At 39.5% G+C, this 22,962-nt stretch overlaps 1 protein-coding gene across 11 annotated transcripts in view; it reads right to left on the reverse strand.

The window, feature by feature from the left end:
* Window positions 1-3,587: 3,587 nt before the first annotated feature.
* smoc1 (SPARC related modular calcium binding 1) overlaps window positions 3,588-22,962 on the reverse strand; it is a 65,099-nt gene continuing 45,724 nt past the window's right edge. For 9 of the 11 annotated variants that reach the window (XM_023352625.1, XM_023352628.1, XM_023352623.1 and 6 more), the window contains 5 exons: window positions 20,412-20,494; window positions 17,288-17,393; window positions 16,950-17,194; window positions 14,372-14,405; window positions 3,588-6,496 (listed from right to left, as the gene is read on the reverse strand). In XM_023352625.1, the coding sequence (XP_023208393.1) occupies window positions 6,457-6,496; window positions 14,372-14,405; window positions 16,950-17,194; window positions 17,288-17,393; window positions 20,412-20,494 (508 nt within the window). In that variant the 3' untranslated portion in view covers window positions 3,588-6,456. Of the gene's footprint in view, window positions 6,497-14,351; window positions 14,406-16,949; window positions 17,195-17,287; window positions 17,394-20,411; window positions 20,495-22,962 lie in introns of those variants that run through there. The other 2 variants (XM_023352624.1, XM_023352634.1) reach the window with 2 other exon arrangements.

The raw sequence follows: 22,962 nt of genomic DNA on the forward strand, positions 1-22,962 counted from the left end.
AGATACACTTTATTTTCAAAAGAATATTTAGCACTGGAGCTGATAAACAAAATAAACAAAACAACCAAAAACAAAATGGATTCTTAGTCTCCATTAACAAAAAATGTACTTGATAAAAACTAAACAACATAAAGCCAAAGTGGAAATAAATATTGCATTCAACCAGAAGAGTGCAGATTATGAAGTCTGTATATCATGTTGCCCTTCAGTAATAATTAGATTTAAATAGAGAAGACGGGCACATTGACTACCTGATGCAATAGTTTACACTACATGATTTTTTGCTCCTATTTCTCCCCATACAACAGTCTTAGAACGTTGGTCTTTCTAAGATTGTGTGGTGTGTTACGGTAGATCGTCGTTGCCGCTCCGATCTAAATCAGGGGTTTTCCCCGACTGGGAGCTTTAACTACACCTGTTGAATGTGACAGGCAGCCAATCAAAAAGCGCGGATTCTCCTCCGTGTTTTCTGAGGGGAAATTACATCGGGGAATCCCAAACAGCTGACACGGCGCCACCCGAAGTCCAGCGGACATTAGAGATGATACGTGGAAACAACATTAATGTTTATTCAACATGCAAAGAATATAGAAATGACAAAGGGAGGAGTTGGAGTGAAATTGCTACCGCAGTTGATAAACCCGGTAACTTTTCAGCTGTTCTTCGTTAACGTGACATAAATAGGTTATAATGATTTTCATTCAGTCAGGACTTTACGCTGACACTAGCCACATGCATTGCAGGTAGATTGTAGTAAAGCATTGATTAATGCCTGGTTTTAAAATTAGTTAACTGGACTTGCAGCCATTATTTTGTGCCCATTGTTGGACACCACACGGCAGGAACAAACCCGATCGAACCGTTATACCTAGGATTTCTGTCGGCTAATGTGTGGTCTGTCAGGTTTTAAAAATGAGCCGACAATCGGCCGACAGCTCTAAGATCGTGTAGTGTGCGCTGGGCTTTACACTAAGGAAATGAGGAAGGGAGGAGTCAGTGGGGAGCACCGGAGTTGAGCCTTTTTTCATTCGTTGTCATCAACAGAAAGAGAAAAAGGCCGGAAGAGATGATAATGCCGATAATTGAAATGACGTCGATAGTTTTAATTTATCATACGATTAATCGATTTATCGTTTATCGCGACAGGCCTATTTGTTGTTGTTTTAACAAACAGGTTTTTGCTCCAAAACCTGCTGATTTGACACGGTCAGCTTGTGTTAAGGCCCATGACTCCCTGGACCATTATGCTGCACCTGTACTGCCAACACATCACTGTCGATGCTCCAAATTCATCAGTCAGCTCTGAATGCCCTCCGCAACCTGCCTACCCTCAACCCAAACGGTAACAAATAAGAGCACACACCCCCAGCCCGACACACACACACACACACACACACACACACACACAGAGAGATCCTAAAGCAGCTGCGTCATTATAAAACTCTTTTGAACTTCACACTAGAAGTCAAATGCCACATGTGTTAGAGCAAGACAGATGTACTGCAGCTGCTTCCTGGCTCTGGTTTCATCTACGATCCCTCCACCCACCCACACACACACGCACACACACACACACACACACACACACACACTGGCCCTCTTCAGCAACCTCTGCTCCATCACGCACAGACAACATCCGCACCTTTGAAGTCTCATCACTAAATCAGATGAACAAACAATCCGGTCAAAAAAAAAAGAAAGAAAACGACTTGGTTTTTTGCAGAGAGTTGTTATTAGTTTAAAGAAGAATAGAAGTGGGGATTTCCATGTCTATCATTATATTGCACCATTTAATTTATACTAAATCATAAGAGTCTGGGTTGTTCATTCGTGTATTTTTTTATAAACATATATGGATGATATGCGAATTTTTTTGTGGTATTTCTTTTACTTCAACAGTACTGTCAACCTCGGAGCAGCTGGCCTTTTTATATTATTTCTTATAAATATGACGTGTAGACAAAGGGATTTATGATAAATATAAAGCACAATTTTAGCCACAGTCACTATTTCTTGAATGTCCTCTAAAAATCTGTCGTTTCAGTGCCTCCCCAATGTTTGTTTTTTTTGTTGTTGTTTTTTTCATGAGGTTTTCTAAAAATATTTCCTCGTGATGTTTTTTAAAAAACATGTTTGACGAAAAAAATCACCAAAAAAAGAAATTTAGTGCTATGCGCTACACAAATGAATTTTAGGAAACACATTAGTCGAGAAATGTTTTGAAATTTTAATCAAGCACATTAGTGTGTAAATTAAGTGTTCAATAATGGTTAAATTCCTACAGTAGAGGCTGCTTTATTTTGACAACAAACCACATGTGAACATATGAATTTTAAGTGATTCAGACAGCTGTTAGCTTAATTTATCATACAGGTCCAACAAGAATGATTAGATGGATATGTTTGTGTGAACTGTCATAAACATGTATGTATTAAAAGCTAAGAGTTTCTGAGTTGGAGCAAGAATGAAAGTTTTTTATCCCTTTTTAGCTAATTTGACAGCAAAATTCACATTAGCTAGCATGCTAGCAGATCCAAGAGCTAGCAACCCTAGCTTCTTCTCCTCCAAGGCGAGCATTGTCAGTCAAATTTACTTTACACCTCATAACAATAGTTTCTTAATATTTCAGTGATGTTCTGTTAGTCACCAACAAGTTCTTCTTTTTTTGCTCCTTTTCAACGTAGCTGCATGAACAAAATGGGGAAAAAAGAGTAAAGGTTAACTTAACTAATTTAGTTGAGTAGGTATATTTTCAACACTCTGTAAAATTTTATACATTAGACTTTTGGATGTTTGCCATAATTCTTTGATGTGTATTACATTAAGACATACGGTTTTGACTTCACCCAAGAAGAAGCAAATTGTCAGTTTAACCGTTTGAATTGTTTTATGAATGCAGTTACCCATCTTCACCATGTGGGGGCAGTGTAAAACTCCTTCTCTCCACTGCTGGAATCTCTTTCGACTGTCCAGACTAGTCATGGTTTAAACAGATGTTATGAACAACATTGTATTATTACTGTTTTTGTTATAAGTTAAGAATGCCACACCTGTTCAGATGTTTTTAAAATTTAAGGCCAAAACTTTTTTTTTTTTCACATTCAGGAAAGAAACAAGCAAAGCTCTTGAAATAAGTTTTATATGTTTCTGCCTAATGACAGGATTCACTTTATAAGATCATTTTGTGCTTTTTCTTTATTATTATTATTATTATTTTTGCTACATTCTTATGACGAATAGAACATATTATTTTTGAGCCGCATAATTTACTTTAGCAAGAATTGCCGTGGGTTTGAGTCGGATCTCATTCTTCAAACTTTAGTAAAAAAAAAAAAATCACTTTTGAAACATGGTTGGAGTCAGAGTGACAGCCAGCTGCAGCACCCCCCTCTATATACACACACACATCCCATTGCCATCTGTGCTGATTGTCAGCCTGTTGGCTCCTTTTTAAGATGTTTCCGAACAATCTGCAGCTTGCTGCGTCTGGAAGCACTTCGGCAGACACACAAAAGCTTTGTGTTTCTAACCTGGATGGGAAGGTGGAAAAAATAAAAGTTCACTCAGGAGGAGAAACTGCACAGGACTCGAGGAAGGATGGGATTATTCTCTTGTTCTTGGCACAAATGTTCAGTTCACGTTAGAATGGAAATAACCGGACGTTCTGATTGTAAGCACCAGTTGCTGTGTTACATTCCTGCTGGTGTTCAGTGATGAAGGCAGACACAAAATGAAGCAGAGCACGGATAAAAAAAATAAAATAAAAATAAACAGACCAGTCTACGGACGTGAATGAGTAAGAAGAAGGAGAAGAAAAACAGGGGATGTGTTTTTTACAAGAAGCTACGCTGACAGTGAAGTACATTTAAAATCATGCCACTGTAGTGGGATTTAGTAAAACCGTCAAACAAAAAGGTTATCGTACATATTTACAATAAAAAGCATTTCGTGTCCATGAGCCGCTGCAGATATTTGTGAGGGGGGCCAAACAAAACAAAAACTCAAAACACACAGACACGAGCGTCCAGACTCCAGCAGCGAAAGCGTGTTTCTCCTAGTTTGAGACCCAATTGTTCCCAAATGTGGGGAGGAATTTTTATGCTTCAAATTCCTAAAAGATTTAATATCTCTTCCCTCTCTGCTCCGTTGTTTTTTTGGCTGTGTGTGTTTTTGCATCCAGAGCGGGATCAGGTGAGGCGGGGCGGATTTAAGGTGGATGTTGTCGATTGTTTCAGGGATGAACGCCGACACATGGCACCGGAGGAACGAACAGTAAATGCTCAGAAAACGTATTTGTTTTATGAAATTGAAATTTGTGCGCGAATGCCACATTGTTTAAATTGTTGTTTCTCTTTTTTTCCCCTGCGTTTAAAACCAGAATCTTCATTCGTTGATAGAGACTCCAGCTAATTAACCAAATCAACAACAAACTGAAAACGTTCTTCTCCCTCATTAACCCATCGTTTTTAAAAGCCGTTTTGATACTTAGCTCCGCAGATGACTGTTAATCCACCGTCATGCTACCTGATAAAGCTAAGGCTATTTTCTTACACAATAATGTCACTATTGGTCATTTTTGGAAATCACAATTGCATGCAAGTATTTAAATGGCTTGAAATGAATCATATACTTTCACTTTACATCCACTAATTTCAGGCTTCTCAAAGTACTGACTCACGGTAAAGTGGAAGTAAAAAAAAAAAAAGAATACATGGTTTTCAAATGTTTTACAGGTAAAAATCTGAAAAGTGTGGTGTGCTTTTTTTGCATCCAGCCCCTCTTTGCTCTAATACTCTCAAATAAAAATCCGGCACAATCGCTTGAGTTTAGAAGTCTCCTGCTTAGTGAATAAAGTCTTTCTGCCCACAATTTATGAATCCAACTGAAGACCTCAGAGGTTTGCAGCATCGTGGTGGCGGCAGCATCATGGGAAGCGGGTCGAATTGATGGAGCTACTTACGGCTAGCCAGTATTCTCACCTTCCAGCAGGGCGACACGAAACAAACAGCCTGAGATACAATCAAAGGATATTCGTGTGTGAAAATGTCCCAGTCAAACTCCAGACAAAAATGAAATTTAGAATCAAGGGCAAGACTTGAAAATTGATATTTAGAGATGGTCACAGTTTAATCTTGGTTGATTTGAATTTCCAACCCCTAGATGTTCAAAGCTGGTAGAAACAAACGTGTTGTTCTACAAAGGATTAATCCAGGACGACTGAACACACGCTCACAACTTTCCGAGGACAAATTGACAACCATGTTATCGTTTTCCGTCTGCTTTTTACCATGTGGGCCTGTCACATTAAATGTCAGTAAAAGATGAAAACAATCTGAAAACACCAAAAGCAAAATGGCAGCTGAACAAGGTGGAACGCGGCAGCTAGAGTTCCTGTGCCTAATGGATCAATTGCAATAATTTCTTGTTGGAGATATTTTACTCCTTTATAGGTTTGTGTTATTTAAAGGCTCGTCTTTTAGGGCACAGACATCCACACTGCGCGTCTTTAGATATTCGGATGTGCCAGTTTATCTAAAGAGTTAGCGGAGCTAGCAGTGGAGCTTAACTGATGGCTTTGCTGTCGGCCAATCCCCCGCTGGGTTCTGAAGAAGAGACGCATTACGTCACCACAGGTATGGTCTGAACTACTTCGGCGCTTTTTATTGCCTTTTTTATTATTATGTTTTTGTTTTTTGTTTTTTCTTTAGCTAACAGACTGTGTGAAGTATTTAGCGCAGATGGCGTGGCTGCCTTGCATCGGTTTTGGGTGGCACAGCTAAGTACTTGCAGCGAGTTTTTGTTTTCTTCTTTACAACACAAACATCTGCTCTTATGTTTTCTTTTTTTTACAAGGAAAACACCAACAGATCTACAGCCAGAGCGAGGGAATTCATAGAGTTCATTGTTTAACGCTGACAAATCAGGTGTAAGTCAGTGGGTTCACACTGATTTACTTTTTTTTTTTTTTGATTGATTGTTTGCTGATTCGCCGCTGAGCTGTCTGCTGCTGCAGCATGTCTGACGGTGGTGGAGGGCGGGGGCGAGGGCGGTGTAACGTTTTATTGGACAGGCCTGGGATTGAGACATGTGGACTGAACAAATCAACACAGCAGACTGAACATACAGCAGGGGAGGGGGAGTGGTTACATACATATACGCGCTCTTCCAGTGGTGAGCCTGTCAACTCTTTACAAATATATTCTCTTTTCTTTTTACTTAGTGAATTCTCAGTCACTTCAAGATGAAAAATAACAAACAAAAAAGCAGTTAATATGTCAGACGTAGGGAGGAAAAAGTGCAATTATTTTGGCGCCGCTTTGTTGCTTTTCTCTCTCTCTCGTTCTTTTTTTTTCTCTCTCCGATTCAGAAACTTCTTGATTTCTCTGCTCCGTCTTTAGGTTCCCGTCGGGAAGCGTGCAGACGCATCCGTCGCCTCCGTCTCCTCTGCTCTCGTCTTCAGCTTCTCGTCCGTTCCCTCCTCACGCCAGACGGCCGACTGGAAGAACAGACACAGAGACGAAACGTTGGGAGAGAGAACGTGCGTGGCTCAGCTTTTTTGTTGTTATTTTTTTGTATGTTGGTTTTTACATGAGTTGACGTGCGACGGCGTAATAGGGCCATTGTAGATTTTAAAAATTAATTAAATTGATTTTAGATTAAATTTCTGTCAAAAAACTCAAGACATTTTGAGATTAATCTCAGAAATTGTCTAGAAAAAAAACCAAGAACATTTCTGAGGTTCTAGAGTAAAAAAAAAAAAATTGAACTTTTGAAACTCATTTCCAAAAATCGAAAACTTTCGACTTTTCAGACTCCAAAATTTCTCAGGTTTTTTTTTTTTAAAGAAAATCTCTGAGATTAATCTCAAAATTTCTGACTTTTTTTTTTGAGCAAATTTACTCTTGGCCCTAATGCGCCGTCACATTGACTTGACATGGAGCAGACACAAGTTTGCTTTAAATGATACACCCAGAAGTGAAATGTGTGTTTAATCAGATCAGCTGTGTGAGAAAAAAAAAAGTTAGTTTCTTTTTCAATTTAGAGCCAAAGTTATTCAATTTAACTTCTAAAAAGCCAAGAGGCGAGTACGACTTCAGAACATCAACTTTATATACGACCTTCAGAAAGCATTCAGACGCCTTCAACTCTTTCACAGTTTGTCATATAATAATCAAAACTTTAAATGTGTTTTATTACATTTTGTTTTGGCAGAACAGAAACAAGAGATTTTAATTGTAACAAGTAGTTTTTGTTTGTAACTTTTACAAATAAAAAGGTGCTTTTTTGTGCTTTTACATTTAGCCTCACTGAAAAGAAATATGCTCCAGCGTTACACAATAAGCCCATCATCTAAACCACTCCATTGTGGATTTAACATCATGTAGTTGTCCTGCCGGAAGGTGAACCTCCAGCCTGGTATCAGTTCATGTCAGCCAACAGTTTTTTATTCTCAAGTATTTCTCTGGTCCTGCTGAAAAAAAGCTTTCCCACTGCATAAAAAACTCCCATGTTTCTCTGTATGAACGCTGTTCAAGAAAATCCCTTTCATATGACCAGAACCCTTTCTTCTACGTGGCTATTGTGCAATTTTGAAACTGGATTTATTTTTAATTTTTGGCAGCGTCTTTCACTTCATGAAGGCCTCAGATCTTTACAGCTCCTCCAGAGCGACCATTGACTTTTCATTTGCTTCTCTGATCTCATAAACCTAAAAAAAAAAATCCAGACGTTGTGTTTGAACCTGAACCGACCCGACTGATTGACTTGAAATGTGGACCCAAAGTAAACCCGACATGTTATTGTAGGATTTGACCGCTTTCAGTTTCAGGCCATCTAAAATTGGAGTTAGCAGTGCAAATCTCTTTCCCGCTTTTAGCTTTCGTTTAGCATCTTCAATAGCTGAGGGAGTCAGGTGCCCGTCAAATTCATGTTGTTTCGGTTTTCTCTAAAGGAGAACGCACCGCAGTCCGAGCTCGACCCAATCATCAGTGAAATAATTTCAGGGTTGTGCTCGGGCCATAAAGCTAAACCCAAACAGTTTAGTGGATTATTTGTCCACTAATGTGGAGGCCTTTACAGAACATTGGATTTACACTCAGAATAAATTTAAAAAATGGGTGTGTTCACATAATTAGGTGGCTTCAGAAAGGGATCCAGTTGCTCTGGATTTCATTTTAGGGGTATCAGATTAAATGGGGTTGAATAAGAAGGTCTTCATTTGTGCAAAAAAAAAGAAAAGAAAATCACTGTTACAAGCCCCTTAGTTGGTCTAGCATCCATTTACGTTTGTGCATAAAATGAGACCGATTTAAAGAGACACGAATACGAATCGTTTATGTGTTCACATTGTCCATCACACTGTTTGAGCCTCTCAAGTTCTGATCTGTTGTGCAATCGTGCCCAAACTGCCCAGCCAGGAGAGTCTGCGGCTCATTCGTCAGTCAGAAATGTTGGGGGTGGGGTACAAAAAAAAACCAACAAAAAAAAAACCGAGAGGAAGAAAGAATGATGGAGAGGTTTGTGAGAAAAGAAGATGGGCACGGAGCGAAGATTGCTTGCAGATGTCCCGTCCATCAAATGGAACCATGTTAGACCTCCGATTTGTTCTGGGCCGCACATTTCTACAATCAAAACTACATCCTACGTCGGATCAGGCTGGTGAAGGACGACTAGGAGTTTTTTGTTCTTTTTTGCCCGTCCGACCTTACGGCACACATCAAACTGTGTTTCTGTGTGGGTGGAGGGCGTCTGGAGCTGGTGGGTTAAGGTGGTGGTGGTGGGGGCGGGGAGGGTCACGCAGGTGCACTTCCTGTCACTGCTGGCCGCGTACGCAGTAAATTACAAGTCCAGCTGATTTCACTCCGAGGGCTTCTCCAGAGTTTTTATGAAGTATTTACTACCAGGCTTGCTGTTTAAACTTGAAGGCATCACAACTCGTCCCACACGCAATAAATCAGAGGCTGCATTCCACGGGAGCAGATCCTGTGGCGGGAACAACAGCGCGCCCACTTCAAGAGGAATCCAAAGCGCTAAATTTCATTTTGAGTGCGTTTCTGTTTTACATAAAACAGTTTTTATTCCTCCGTGCTCACAAACTATTTGCTCATGAAAACAAATAATGCTGATTCTCGAGATCAAAATGCCGCAACTGTGTTACCAGCGTGTGTATTTTATTTTTTTTATTTTTGGCAACAGTTTTTTCAGCAATATGCTACTTTGGACCCCCATCTACTTATTCAAGGTTCAGTGTTTACAGATTTTCCTGTGCAATGTAACATCAAATTATTTGCAGAAAGAAAGAACATCTTCATGATCCCTAAGAGTTTTGGGAAATATTCTGTGGAGTGCTATGGGTGGGCGATATCGACTTAAAAGTTTTACCATTATTTTGTGATACAGGTGACGATAAGAACTATTTATTTTTTAGGTAACTATACGGCTGTGCTTAGCATTTATAACTCCACAAACACAAATAATGCTCATGAAATGTATTTCCATTTGTAATAGGCTTCTTTAGTTCAGCAGTCGCACAAAGAAGTCTGATTTGCACCACGAAACTGCACACAGAAATTGCATTTTCATATTTATTAATGCAATAAATATCAAAAATTTCATCAGCACAGACATAGAGTTGACTGACACCAATTTTGTTTTGGTCTTAAGAAGGTACAGTGGCTGGTTGACCTTTCGTGACCTCTGGAAACATTTATTCATGTTAAAATGATAGCGGCACAAACAAAAAAATGTTTTGCTGCCCAATCCAGCACAGTTCTGCTTACATTTTTCAAAGAGTTTTAATGTGATCAGTAGTTTAAAAAAAAATTAAAAAGTCAACTTGCAATCTTTTTACCTCGGCAAATGCCTGCAAATGCAAACATTTCTGACATGGTCTTCCCCTGAAGTCATGCTTTCCTTCTCTCTTAGCTCAGATAAATGTCTCTGTTGTTCAGAGCCCAGTGACATTAGTGCCCAGGAATTGGCCACGCAATTACCAGGCTCCAGAGCGCTTAACGTTCCTCCCTCTCCTCTCTGCCCGCTCACTGAGGAGATTGTCTCTGCCATTAACAACACAAAGCTCCCCAGCCTCTCTCTGGACACCTTGGCCCCACTTGCGATAAAGACCTGAAAGCAGATCCTGTCTAGCGCTAAATCGTCTCCCCTCACCTGGGACCAGCCAATAAAAACGCTTGGCTCGAGAGCTGGGAATTGTGCTGCATCAGTACATGGTGGCGAGGACCAACTGAAGATCACGGCTAATGATGAGGGGCTTTTAAGGGTTTTTTTTTTTTTTTTGCATCAGATTGATTTGGGTTCAAATCTTAGGAATAAAGTGTTTGTCTTCATCAAAGTCACTTCTGACAACGTCTGGTCCTATTCATCCTGTTAGAGTGTTAAACTGAGCTAAAGCGTTAAGTGATGCAGAGTAATTCGTGTTGGCTCCAAGATTCTGGGCTTGGACTTCTGGTCCCAGACCTACTTAATAACACCGTCGTTACAGTTCCACCTTCCCGATAGAGCCAGAGAAAATACAAGACACACTCAGACCTACTGAAAGAAACATTTTCACTGTCTCCTCAGTTTGTTCTGCGTCTCTCCTGACGACCCCAATCACCAAGGCTGCTGAGCAGATACTTCTAAATATAATAATATTTATATTTATTAAATAATCAATGATTCGTATTTAAGAATAAAAATAAAAATCAGGAACCACAAAATGATTGCCCTTAATGTCCAGTATACAAAAAATGATTGGCAATACGTTTCACATGTTCGCAATAAAAAAATGATATTGTTAATTTGAGACCATTTTCAAAGTATATTAGTGTAATAGCATAATAACGCAAGAACACATTATCAAATGTGTTTAACAAATAAACTGAATTATGAAGTCTCTGCAAGCAAAATTGTTTTTGGGATCAAAAAAAGGGGCCAGACTGAAGACCAGTTTTGGTAGGTCTGGGAAAGCTCCAGGAAAGTACCTGGTAAATTCTAGAAAGCAACCAGCTAGATGTGAAAGAAACTGGAATATAGCAGGAAAGTTTTAAGAAAATATCCAGGAACTGTCATGTAAGTACCAAGGAAACACTTGATAAGTCCCAGGAACGTTTCAGGAATGTCCTGGCTAGTTTCGTAAGGTAACCTATAACATCTTGGGAAGTACAAGCTGTATTGGTTCTACAACAATTTTAACCAGGTCATAATCACGCCAAGTACATTTAATTGCTACCTTGATTTAGTTTTAGCAAAAGCATTACAGTCACAAGGTTCACAAGAGAAAATATATAAGGATTAATGTCTGCTGAAAGTCGACTGCCACTTTCTCAGGCACCTCTCACTCTCTCACACACGGTGTTCAGATCGTTTTCTTCGCTGGTGCCAGTGAGCGAAGAGTGATGGGGTTCGTACAAATAATGTGTCTCAAATGATCACAACGCCGAGGAAAAGGCACGTTCTGTAACGTCGCCGTGAATACACACGCAAGCGGCGTTGCCGTGACTCTCCGCAGCTGACAGGACAGGACACGATTTACGGCCTAGTAAAAGCAGCTTGACTTAAAGTGATCCAGGCCATTGGGGAGCAGCAAAGCATACCTGAACACAAAGGTTGTCTATCTTAGTCACCCTCGAGCCGATGCCATATGTTCCTGGTTCTTTCACGCGAGCTTTCACCGTCTCCTTTGCTTATTTCATAACTCACTCTCTCCACAGCCTTCACCGGCTCCGTGTGCCTGAGTGGTACCATAAGAGCCACATAAAGATGTCAGGCTGTTCACCTCCCGCTCCTAAACATGTAGGTGATAGATTCAGTGACTGTAGTAAAAACAAGCCTCCTTCTCCTCCGCTCCGGCACTCCTGGGGCTGTTTATTCTGGCGACTCGTGAGCAACCCTGACGTTATGCCTGTTTAGAACCGCTGTTCTCCGCCGCCGTCCGCGCCAAGCCCAGGGTAAACACATGACTTCAGTGTTTTGTGGCGCTGAGCGAACCCGGTAGCCAGACTCCGCAGCACCGGCGGGAATAAAAATCAGCATGTGAATTCCAGGGAATCCAAGCGGAGTGAGTAATTGAGAGATGAAGGAAGATGACTTGGAAAAGGAAAGGTGGTGGTTGGGGGGGTGGGAACAAAAAACAAAAAATAGACTTTGGTGATTCTCGGTTTGCTCTTTTCTCAATACTTCTACCATCTCAAGGTCAAATCAGCAACAGCTCAACATGGACACAGCAAAGTTACTGAAGTGTTAGGCTAGCTAACAGCGGGATAATGAGTCAATAATTGAACAAATAATTAACCTAATCGTTAAAGAACTTGACTTATGTTTCTGTTTTGTCAAAATATATTGTGGCGTTCACTGCCATGACAATAAAAGTGATAAATAAAACACATCACAATCTCTTTGGGTATAAATTTACACCTGAAACTAGAAATGTACACACATTTACACAGAATCTAAAAACAACACGAGACTTTGTCTGTTACAATGACTAAAAATTATTCTACTGTATTTGCTAAATGCCAGACTAAAAAGTAAACATTCAACGGTTCATTTGTTTTGCACTTTTCTTGAGATACTTATCAAATAAGATAACTTGGGTCATTATGGTCATTTTGCTAACATTATGAGTCTCTCCACAAATTTATGGCAACATATTGCTGGAGTTTCCCTCCTGACAAAACTCGCGTAACCGAGTCAGGATGATGAGATGCCTTGCTCACATGCATCTTTCTAGCTCTGACCAAAACATTAACTTTTGTGGTTCTTCAGCCACTTTGTAAATAATTTGATTGTCTGCTTGTGGTCTTTGTGTATTTTCAAGACCCATTTGGACCCAAGCATTAGGTTTCTGGTTGATAAGACATCTCTACAGAGATCGGCAGACGTTACCTGGGTTATTATTTTTCTTTTTCAGTAATGGCTTCCTGACATTCTAGCACAGAACTCGTTTCAGTGTGAATGATCTCTTACAAGCTTCTGCCAACTTCTCTGCTTTTGTTTTATGATAAATCATAAAACAAAAGTGAAGTGTTTTATGATCAAAACACTTCACCTAAATCTCTTTGACAACCTGTCTGTTTCCGACTCTCCAAACCTCTTCCTAAAGTCTTGTCTGATGTCGATTTTGGCTTTTGATTTCTTCGATGATGTCAAATAAAGAAGCTGAGTGCAGGGATTTTCCCCCAGTGTATTATAAGCCTGGCAGGCCACCAGGCTTAACTTGTGCCCCACCAGGCTAAGCATTGCTTACTTATTTTATTACTTATTGGAGTCTTTTTAAAATGTTTGCATTTTTTAAGACATTAAAGTTGATGTTCACGTATTAATCTTCCAATCTTTCAGTAACACATGAATATCAAATGATATTGTCAAGTTTCCTGTCAACTTTAAGCATTTGTTAAACTCAAAAACACGACAGGTCGCTGCATGAATGGCTGCCCTAGCACCCAACCGCCAGGCTTAGCAAGTTTTCTGGGGGGAACCTTGTGAGTGTAAGAGGTTTTTCCTTAAAACGTATCTGTGTTTGCGTGCCCATGAACAGCTTGTGGTACCCCAGCCACAAGCTGTGGCATTAACACGTTAGACTTCCTGAATACATTAGACTTCATCTAAAAACATGTAATACTGCCAATTTTAATAGTTCAAATACCAAAGATATCTTAATGTGCATTAATAATCACAGTGGAAACCGTCTTAGTAATACAGCAGAAGCTAACGATATTCCTTATTTCTGCTCTTAGAGGAATGATGCTTCTGGATTGGCTGCTTTGCAAACACCAGCCCATAGTGAGTCAAGCAGCATTGTGCCAAAGTATTTCATCTTCTCTAGTTGCATTCTTTATTTATATATATATATATATATATATATATATATATATATATATATATATATATATACTGTATATGTTTAGATATGCTTGACAAAACAAACAAAAAATCATCGAATTGGCAAATGTTTTGCAAATAATTTGAAATTTCATCCCTCAAAGAAAAAAATCCACAAATACGGGGAAACTGAACCATGAATAGAAGGAGGCTCACAAAACGATTGCGTCATCATCTGTGCTTTCCCAAACTGTTTAAAGGCAAAGTAGCATGTAACCTTCTGAACTTTGCGCAAGTAATCAAAATTCAGTAGCAAAGAGTTTTGATCTGTAACAAAGAACTGGAAGAACAAAGAATACTTTTGATTACTTTAAAATACACCAATGTATCTATGAAACAAGGGTTCCCTGTCCTTCCATGATGAATATGCTTGCAGTTAAAGATGAACGGAGGCTAAATGACAGTTTTAATACATGGTATAAATGTGTTTAAAGCTTTAAGCAGTGTTGGTGAGAGCAGACCCGCGTGCTTACTGAACAGTTTTGTCCCTTGCCTTGTTCCTTGACTGCCGCTTGTCAACGGGCTTCCTGCAAAAAGAGAAAAATGACAGGAATCAAACTCCATGGACACGTGTCTCATTGATTTATTTGGTTAAATCCCTGAGTCTGAAACAATACACTCTCAATATACTCTCAATAGTTGCTGCACTTCTGACAAAAACATGTCAGTCTTAAAATAAAGTCAAGTTTCATTACAATAGCGTCATCCTATAAAACCAAACCTTTAATTTGAGGGTGTTTATTTAGTGGGAACATATTCAATCTTAAGGAATTATTGCTAACAAATTCAGCACACGTTGCTGCATTATATAATATTGGAACATTCTAAACATTTTCTTAGTTTGACTGATGACTTAAGGATGTTCAGTAACTTTAACTACTGGGCTGGAAAATATACCAGTAAAATTACTATTTTCAGCTGAGAATGTTGTATTCTGCACAAATAGATTTATGTAGTGGTGCACCGATTGCAGTTTTCTGGCCGATCACCGACCTTTTAAAAAGCTTAACCTGCCTATTCTGATTTTGGCCGATACCAATTTGTTTTGCCTGAAATGTTGCTCAATATAGCAAGAAAATTGTTGAGTTGGCAACAGTGGGGTAATAATTGTTAATTATTAACGTGCGGACATGACATGGTGGGCCGGTTGGTCAGTCAGTCAAACCTTTCTCACCGGAGAACAAAAGAGGACAGTGGTTGATTCTTAGACTTTTGCCAAGCTAGATAAGATCGGTGGATAAGATCGACTTCATATGTAAAAATCAGCCGATCACCGATCTCCCAAAATTAAGGAAATCGACACCGATAAATTGGTGTAGATTTTGGTGTAGGTGTAGACCCCTAGATTTTTAGAATATTAAAAGTTTAGGTCACAACTTGCATTTTAAGTGATGCCTGAAGTTGGATATCAAATTTATGAGATTTGTCCTTTATTTTGTTAGCATAGAACCGGTGAGCCTATCAATGGCTGTGAAATAAAACTAGCTGGAATATTTTTTGTTGTAATTCAAACTTTTGATTAGGATTTTTAAAATGATTTTTTCCCCAGCTTCATCAGAGGGCCATCTCGTTTCCCCAGATATTTATTTTAGAATGGGAAGGACAAAAGAGCATGTCACTTAAATCAAACTAATAGGTGTTAACCTTCACAAGTCTCAATAAAATCTATTACATGTCATCCACATTCCAGCTGATTGGAAGGAATAGCCTTTGAGTTGTCCTACCATCACAAAGATAAATGTGGGATTTATGGCATATGTTGCTGAAACTTTAACTGGAAGCGTTGCCATGGTGATAACAGATTAAGACTGAATTTGAGTTATAAAGCAAAAATCTTTTTACAATCAAAGAACATTCTAGTTGTGTTTTCACTACAGGAACAGGGTATTTTTCTGTGGCCATTGTTATTTTGTCAACATTATGATCCAGTCATTTCAGTTTCAAACAGTCTAAAGCTCTCGTCGGCTTCAGTTGTTAAATTGCTGACATCTGTTGACATCTGTCAGTGGCTAAAAATTTGAGTCAATCCCTCATTTAAGTAGTAGTCGGATAGAAATAAAAAATAAAAATAAATAAATTTAAAAAAATCTCTTGTGGGAGGAACTGAATATTGCAAACCTCCTCTGACTTTGAAGTCGTAATATAGTTTGTTTAACCACGAGTGCAGCTAGAGGTTATTGCTATGAACCACAATATTGTTGTTCTGAAACTATTTTCTAGTAATATAATGGTAATGGCGTAACGATGCAAGAACACATTGTTGGAGATCAATAAACTTTCAATTCTAATAAACATATGAAACTGGAACTGGAAGACATTTTAAATTCTCCGAGTAAATAAACAAAACAACTGGAACAACAAATAAAATTAATTATGAACAAAAAAAAGAGGGGCTAGTTGAGACCAAAGCACCAGACTTAAGACTTTTGTCGTCCATTTTTTTGGCAGACAGAGAGAAAAGAGAAAAACAATAAATCATGCAAATGGAAATTATTGAGCTCATTTTAATTCATCATGCAATTAATTGATTTGTTGATTTATTGCTCATTGTGACAGGAGCAGTTGCAATAAAAGATAAGGCAAACTAATCTCCTATTGGGTAAAAGGTTCAAGCGAAAAGTGAGCAAACTTAATGTTTGTAATTTCACTTAATGTTTTTTTTGTTTTGTTTTTGTAGTTGTTTTTTTGTTTGTTTGTTTTTTGTTTTAGATTATGCCTCTGAATATATATTGAGCTAATTTAGGGCCATGTAGTTTGTTAAAAAATTTGAAACTGAAAAAAAGTTTGAAACCAAACAGAAATTTTAAATTGAAAAAGATTTCACACCGATTTCAAACTACATTTTTAGCTTCAAATTTTTCTGTTCAGGTTCTATTTGTTTTCTTTTGAACAAACTTTATGGCTCCGATTTAGTTCCATAAAAATAGAACTATAGTCCTGTTCCACACTTTACGGATCTCAACCAGTAAAATATGTATTTATATATCAGATACTGAAGTCTAACAATGTGTTTTAGAAAAAAAAAAAAAAAATCCCCGAACCAATTCTCTGAAGAAAACTTCTTCTCTTACCGTCTTTGCTGACACCGAGGCAGCCTTTCAGCTCCTGCAGCGAAATAGCCTTGTCCTTATTCAGATCACAGTAGTCGGTGAACTTGCGGGCACATTTCTTAGGTTTAGCTTTCTTCTTCAGGTACCTCTTGAAAGGTTTGAGTTCCTTCTTGTTGATGTCATTGCTGCCATTGTTATCCAGCTGGGCAAAGTACCAATGCACCACTCTTTCCTCCAGAGTGTGACTGGGATCAGGTTCCACAAACCTAGCGGGTGTTAGAGGCAGATATGTGAAAAGGGTTACACACACCCTCAGACAAAGGATTAGCATTTTGACGGCGCTCTTTATTCAGTCTTACCTCCCGCCACCAGAGGGGGCCGGTGAGTTTATGGCTTGCACCATGTCGGTTGTGAGAGCGTCTAACAAGCTAGTAATGAATTCCCCCTTCTTCCCCTCTGGGCAGCCTGGTACAAACCAAAGACAAAAAAAAGGGAATATGCTAAAATTACCTTCCATAGCTAATTTGGCTCATTATGGCACAGTGGGGCTGAAGCACCTCGACACCAGCAGGACGGACACCCAAACAGGGACCGTCGGTACCCCGCTAAAGCTCAAGGTAAGTAGAGGATCACGTGCTAAACGCAGGTGACGGTCCGGTTGTCTTCGTAAGAGAACAGAGCCGAGGCACATGGAGGAAAGTGGGAGCTTTTCATCAAGCGGCGCAGACCCGTTAACTTTTATGACATAATTCCGAACACCTCGGGTTCCTTTTAATTACCCAGATGTATGCTTTTTAAGGGCCGGCTTAACCGGGGCAACATTTTCCCTCCTAATCGTCTTTTGTAGAGTAACTCCAAACGCACCTGCACTGTAAAATAATGTACTCTTTTTAGTCGTTTTGTTCCGTCTTATCTTGATACGGAATATATATATCATTTTTTGTCATCGACGATGGCTCTTATCTTTTTCTCTCTCTGGCTCAGGATGTTCATCCGCCAGGTGATTCCAATTAGCATTTCGCCCAAGAGGACAAGCTTGAGGAGGCACCGTGTCTTGCTGTGCCTTCATCCAAGTGTAAAATTAGGTTGTTATGAAGCACAATCTAGCAACAAAATGTCAAGGACTTTACCACATAGGGTGGTGTATGGGCGGTAAGGCATAGGTATTTCCTTGCTTCAGTCCAGCTGATTTCAATGGATGACTGATTATCAGGCGTTTGTTGAACTGCAATCAGTTTAATCAGGCACATTAAAGCAGGGAAACCTCTAAAACATGTAGGACAGTGTGCCTTGAGGACCAGGGTTGGGAAACACTGATCTAAAACACCTGAGTGGCGCTCTCACGTCAGGTCATCGTTTTTGATTTAATCAAGCATTTCTTGCTTCAATTTAAATTTAACTGTTCTCCTTTTGAGGTTTTTTTAATAAGACTTGATGTGCAACTAACTGACCAAAGTTGACAAAATGGAAACCCTTAGTCGCAGGAGATGAGGTCTTCTTGTGACCGTGTGTTGTAAGAATGTAAAAAATACATCAGTAGCTGCGTTTCCCATTAACCATTAAATTGTGCAACTTGAAATTACGAAGATAAATATCCTTCCTGGATGCATGCCAATTTTGGGAAAGATAAAACTCGTGGTTGTTAAGTTGTTGCATTAGGATGAGGTGGTTTTTCAGCCATGACTATTGGCATTGCATGAGTCACGTGGTCAACAGCCAGACGTTACTACTGGCGAAAACCACGAAGAAGACTACAGTGGTTTTGTAGGGTTTTTTTGTTTTTTGGGGGGGGGCTGGCTCCACCTTAGCTCTCACAGAACCCCACCATTCATAAAAAGTTGTCTGTCATTCAAACATGTTGAATCCATAGCTCTTCTGTAAAATCGGTGACTACAAAACGTCGTATACTCTCTCAAGTACAGCCGGTTTGTCGCTCCGACAGTTGAGTAAGACGCCGACGTCTCCTCTCATGGCCGATAGATGAATATAGTTCATGTAGCTGTTTACATCCGTCGCTGCCAATGGTTTTTAATGACTTCTCCTGTGAACTTTGACCAACTTTTTCTTCCCTGCCACAGCATAATACCGCCCTACTGTGCTTTGTAAAAGGTGCAATTTTCATAATTCAACAGTAAAATCAAACCTAAGCTCATAAAACACATTGTAGCTTGTGGCTGTGAGGTGATTAAAATCAGATAAAGGTTTGAGCAGTGATGCAGAGCAGTGTGTTTGGGTTTGTTGTGATGCTTCATAACATCATTCTACAGTAAAACTAAACTTCTATCGGGTAAAATGTCCCCAACACCTCCAGCCGCCTCCTTTGCCCTGCAGCCCCTACCACCTTCCATAAAACCCGCCACACATCTGCTGCACAGTCAGGAGCCTGCTCCGCTCTGTAGACCCACCAGATGGGGATTTAAATACGAGATCCAACGAAGCTTTACGCAATGGCGAAACAGAGTTAGCTCAGCAATGATGACGGCAAGGTACAAGTTCCTATTTTTGCAGGAACTTGTAACTTCCCAGAAATCAATTTTTTATTATTATTTTTCATAGAATTCACTTTTCAATATGTTCCAAAAGTATTCATGCCACTTCAACTTTTTCTAATTTTATTTTTATGACAAATTAGCACAAAGTAGAAAATCACTGTGAAGTGGAAGGAAAACAATTTGTGGTTTTTGAATTGGTTTAGTTACCCGAAAGGATCTAAAAAGTGTGGTGTGCACCTGTATCCAGTCCCCTTTTACTCTGCTACCTCCTTTTGTGTGTAATTTAATGTCAGCATAAATCCTGTTGTTCTTTGAAGGCCTCGGTCACAACGACAGCAGCTGCAGGGTTATTTTTTTCCATGAATCACATTTTTCCGGCTTTAATCATTAAAGGTCTGTGGATTATCACAAACTTCTTCTAAACTAAAAACTTATTTTAATTTACTTTTAGAGCTTAACCGGTATGCATTTATAATGCTTTGAAGAGTCGGTCAAAATCCGAATCTGACCCCAGTTTTTCCTTCTGTCTCCCACCGTTGGAAGTCGGGACCAGTGCAATTGTTTTTGAGTGAACCACTTTGAAATTGGCTAACGAGATTAATGCTGCTGTGATCAGATTTCACTGTTTTAGAGGAAAAACATGGCACATAATCCACTGAGAGTGGTGGAAAAGCACACAAAACTGGCCAAGGTGGATAAAATGGTTTCGGGAAAGTCCAAAAGAATCGCTAATGTTTTTAACGGGGCGGCATTGTGTGTTTTCCAGGCAAATGGTTCCAGTTTATAGCACGATCAAGTAACTATGTTACCTTAAGTTGTTCATACAATTCTGCATACATAGAAAATATGACTTAAAAGAAATACGACTGTGTAATTTAAAGCTTTGAAATTGGTCCTTGACTTAATTATTTTGTCTCCATATCTGGTCGAAAATTTCAGGAAGTAAAATTTCTCCAAAGCGAATCAACGTGGTGTGAAAGACAAAGGGAACCTTGCAGGGGTCTGACGTGGAACGGGTCCTCCGGGTCCGCGACATAAGACCGCGCGTCTGCGTCACACTCCGGCGTCTTGTACCTTTTACAGAGAGACAAAGATGAGTTTTTATCAGAGTCTGAAAAAGAAAAGAGGAAGCATCCATGGGACAGACAGATTCACACAGACACATTAAGTTTAACATAACCCGCAGCTCAAGAAAAAAACGAGCGTGATATAATTCTCACTGATTCATTTTGCTGCACTTGGTTCTACATGCGTAAATAAATGTTTTAAAATGCCCTTATGGATTAACTGACAAAGATTAACCTTCTCTTTTATTAAATCTTCATTTTTTAATAATAATAATAAACTCAAGAGCCTTTTTTTATTATTTTTTTTAAAGAAGCATAACAAACTGTTTGGCTTTCAGTTTGGTATGACTCGTTTTTTCCTGGCTGTTCTTTCAGTGCTTCTTTGAATGCAACGAGAAATGGAGCATGTGTGCCTCATTTTGCTTTTACAAATCAACAGCGAGTGGTCATGTCTGTTTTCTACTGTCGGCACGGCCCGTGTCCAAACCCTGGACACTGCTGACCGAAGAAAAGAAACCGGGGCAGTAAAAAACAAAAAAAAAAAAAAAGTGGGGGCAATGCACCTTTAGATACGAAGACAATCCCATCAGGAGTGTTTTCTGTCCTGTTTTCTTGAAATGAAAGTAAGAATTCAACCCGGTTGGTCCAAGTTATGACACACGAGATTCATTTGACACTAAAAAGGCATCAGATGGATTCGCAACTCGACATGTTGTGTATTCAAATGGAAAATATTTACTTTTTATATAATTTGACATTTTATTTTATCCTCTAAAACGCAAGCCGTCCTCTGTATCCGTACGCTCACATGCATCTACGGTTGTCCAAACATCTATTTGTCTCGTTTTCTCGTTTGAGGTCCGATATCCTTGTTTTCAACACAAACTGAACAAGACACTGCTTATGCAAACATTAGTTTAGTTTAAAGCACCATTATTTGTCATATTTCTGGTTTTGGAGATCCCTCTAACAAAGACCAACACAAAATATAAATATAGGTCGCTGCCAACGGCTAAAAGCAAAGTAAACAGCAGGGGCCGAACTGAAAACACAGGGCCTTTCACAGGCTGAGTGTTTATAGCTAGCTAACCAATACTGACATCATTGCTTGAAATTATTCACTTTGCTAAGTAAACATTTAAGAGAGGCCTGGGTCTAAAAGTTGGAGTGTTTATTTTTTTTTCTTTCATGACAAACAGCGAGATTTGATAGATTCTTTGAAAACACAGCTTACACAGATCGGCGCGTTGAAAAATGTAACATGTGGGTCGAAACGGGAAGAAGGCTATGCTTACCGCCATTTTGAACAGTGCGTGCGTGTTGGGATGAAGGGTGAATTAGTGTCATTTATGCTACCTGCCTGGACGGGTCAATTACGTTTGACTTTTTGTGGTGCTGCCTCGGGATAAACATTCAATGCTTGATATGTTTCCACGACTACAGGAAACTCTTCCGGGAACTGGGGTATCTTGGTAGTTTTCTTGCGTCCTATTCCCAAAATTCACAGCTTTTGTTTTCGCAACTGAAGCTTTGCTCCCACACTGAGCCACTGAGTCAGTCAGTCAAAACAATGACAGTGAAAGAATGTGTTACAGACTTCACCGTGAAAAAACTCTGAAAATAATAGCAACGTTAAAGGACAGTTCCTGGAAACAAAAACAAATTATCAATGTTAAGTACCTCAAAGGGAGTTGATCAGAAATGAGAGGCGCCTGCAATTATTTTGAGACACTCTGAGTATTTTTCATGCAAATGTGAGTAAATATTCATCAGTGCAGGCAGAGCGTCTGCATGGTATAGTATTAGGCTATGTTTACACAAGACCGCTGTCTGGAAGCTGGCTGAATTTCCCATGTTGAATGGGGGGAAAGTTTCGCGTTTAGACGGCACCTTGAGTCAACTGTAGTTGTCGTTCCAGGCCACTGGATGGCACTGTGATTTCAGCATGTCATAGAACGCGCATGCGCTTTCAACCCTTAGCTTCCGCCTCATAGTCCTCATCTAACACATTTATGATTCTTTTTCTAGTTGTGAAATCTAAAAAATGTTTTGCTTATGGTTTGTATCTGAGGCTTTAGGGCAGGGGTCCCCAAAGTCGGTCCTCAAGGGCCGGCGTCCTGCATGTTTTAGTTCTCTCCCTGGTGGCAGCAGCAACCTTTTCAGCAAGTCAATGTTCTTCTAACGAGCCATCATTTGATCCAGGTGCGTTAAACCAGGGAGAGAACTAAAACATGCAGGAGGCTGGCCCCTCGAGGATTGACTTTGGGGACCCCTGCTTTAGGGGAATCATTTCCTGGGAATCATGTTTCACTCAGCAGTTAATCTAATCGTTTCTGTTTAGTTGCAGTAATTTAGCTTAAAAGTTGTTATGCCTAGCTTAAGCTTTGAAGCTGACACAGCATAATTTGACTTTCACAACACCAGGCAGGTGATTCCTACCAGTAAATTATACAGTTATTGTTGGTGGGGAAAAAA

Source organism: Xiphophorus maculatus, chromosome 19 (assembly GCF_002775205.1).
Source record: "Xiphophorus maculatus strain JP 163 A chromosome 19, X_maculatus-5.0-male, whole genome shotgun sequence".
Lineage (NCBI taxonomy): Eukaryota > Metazoa > Chordata > Actinopteri > Cyprinodontiformes > Poeciliidae > Xiphophorus > Xiphophorus maculatus.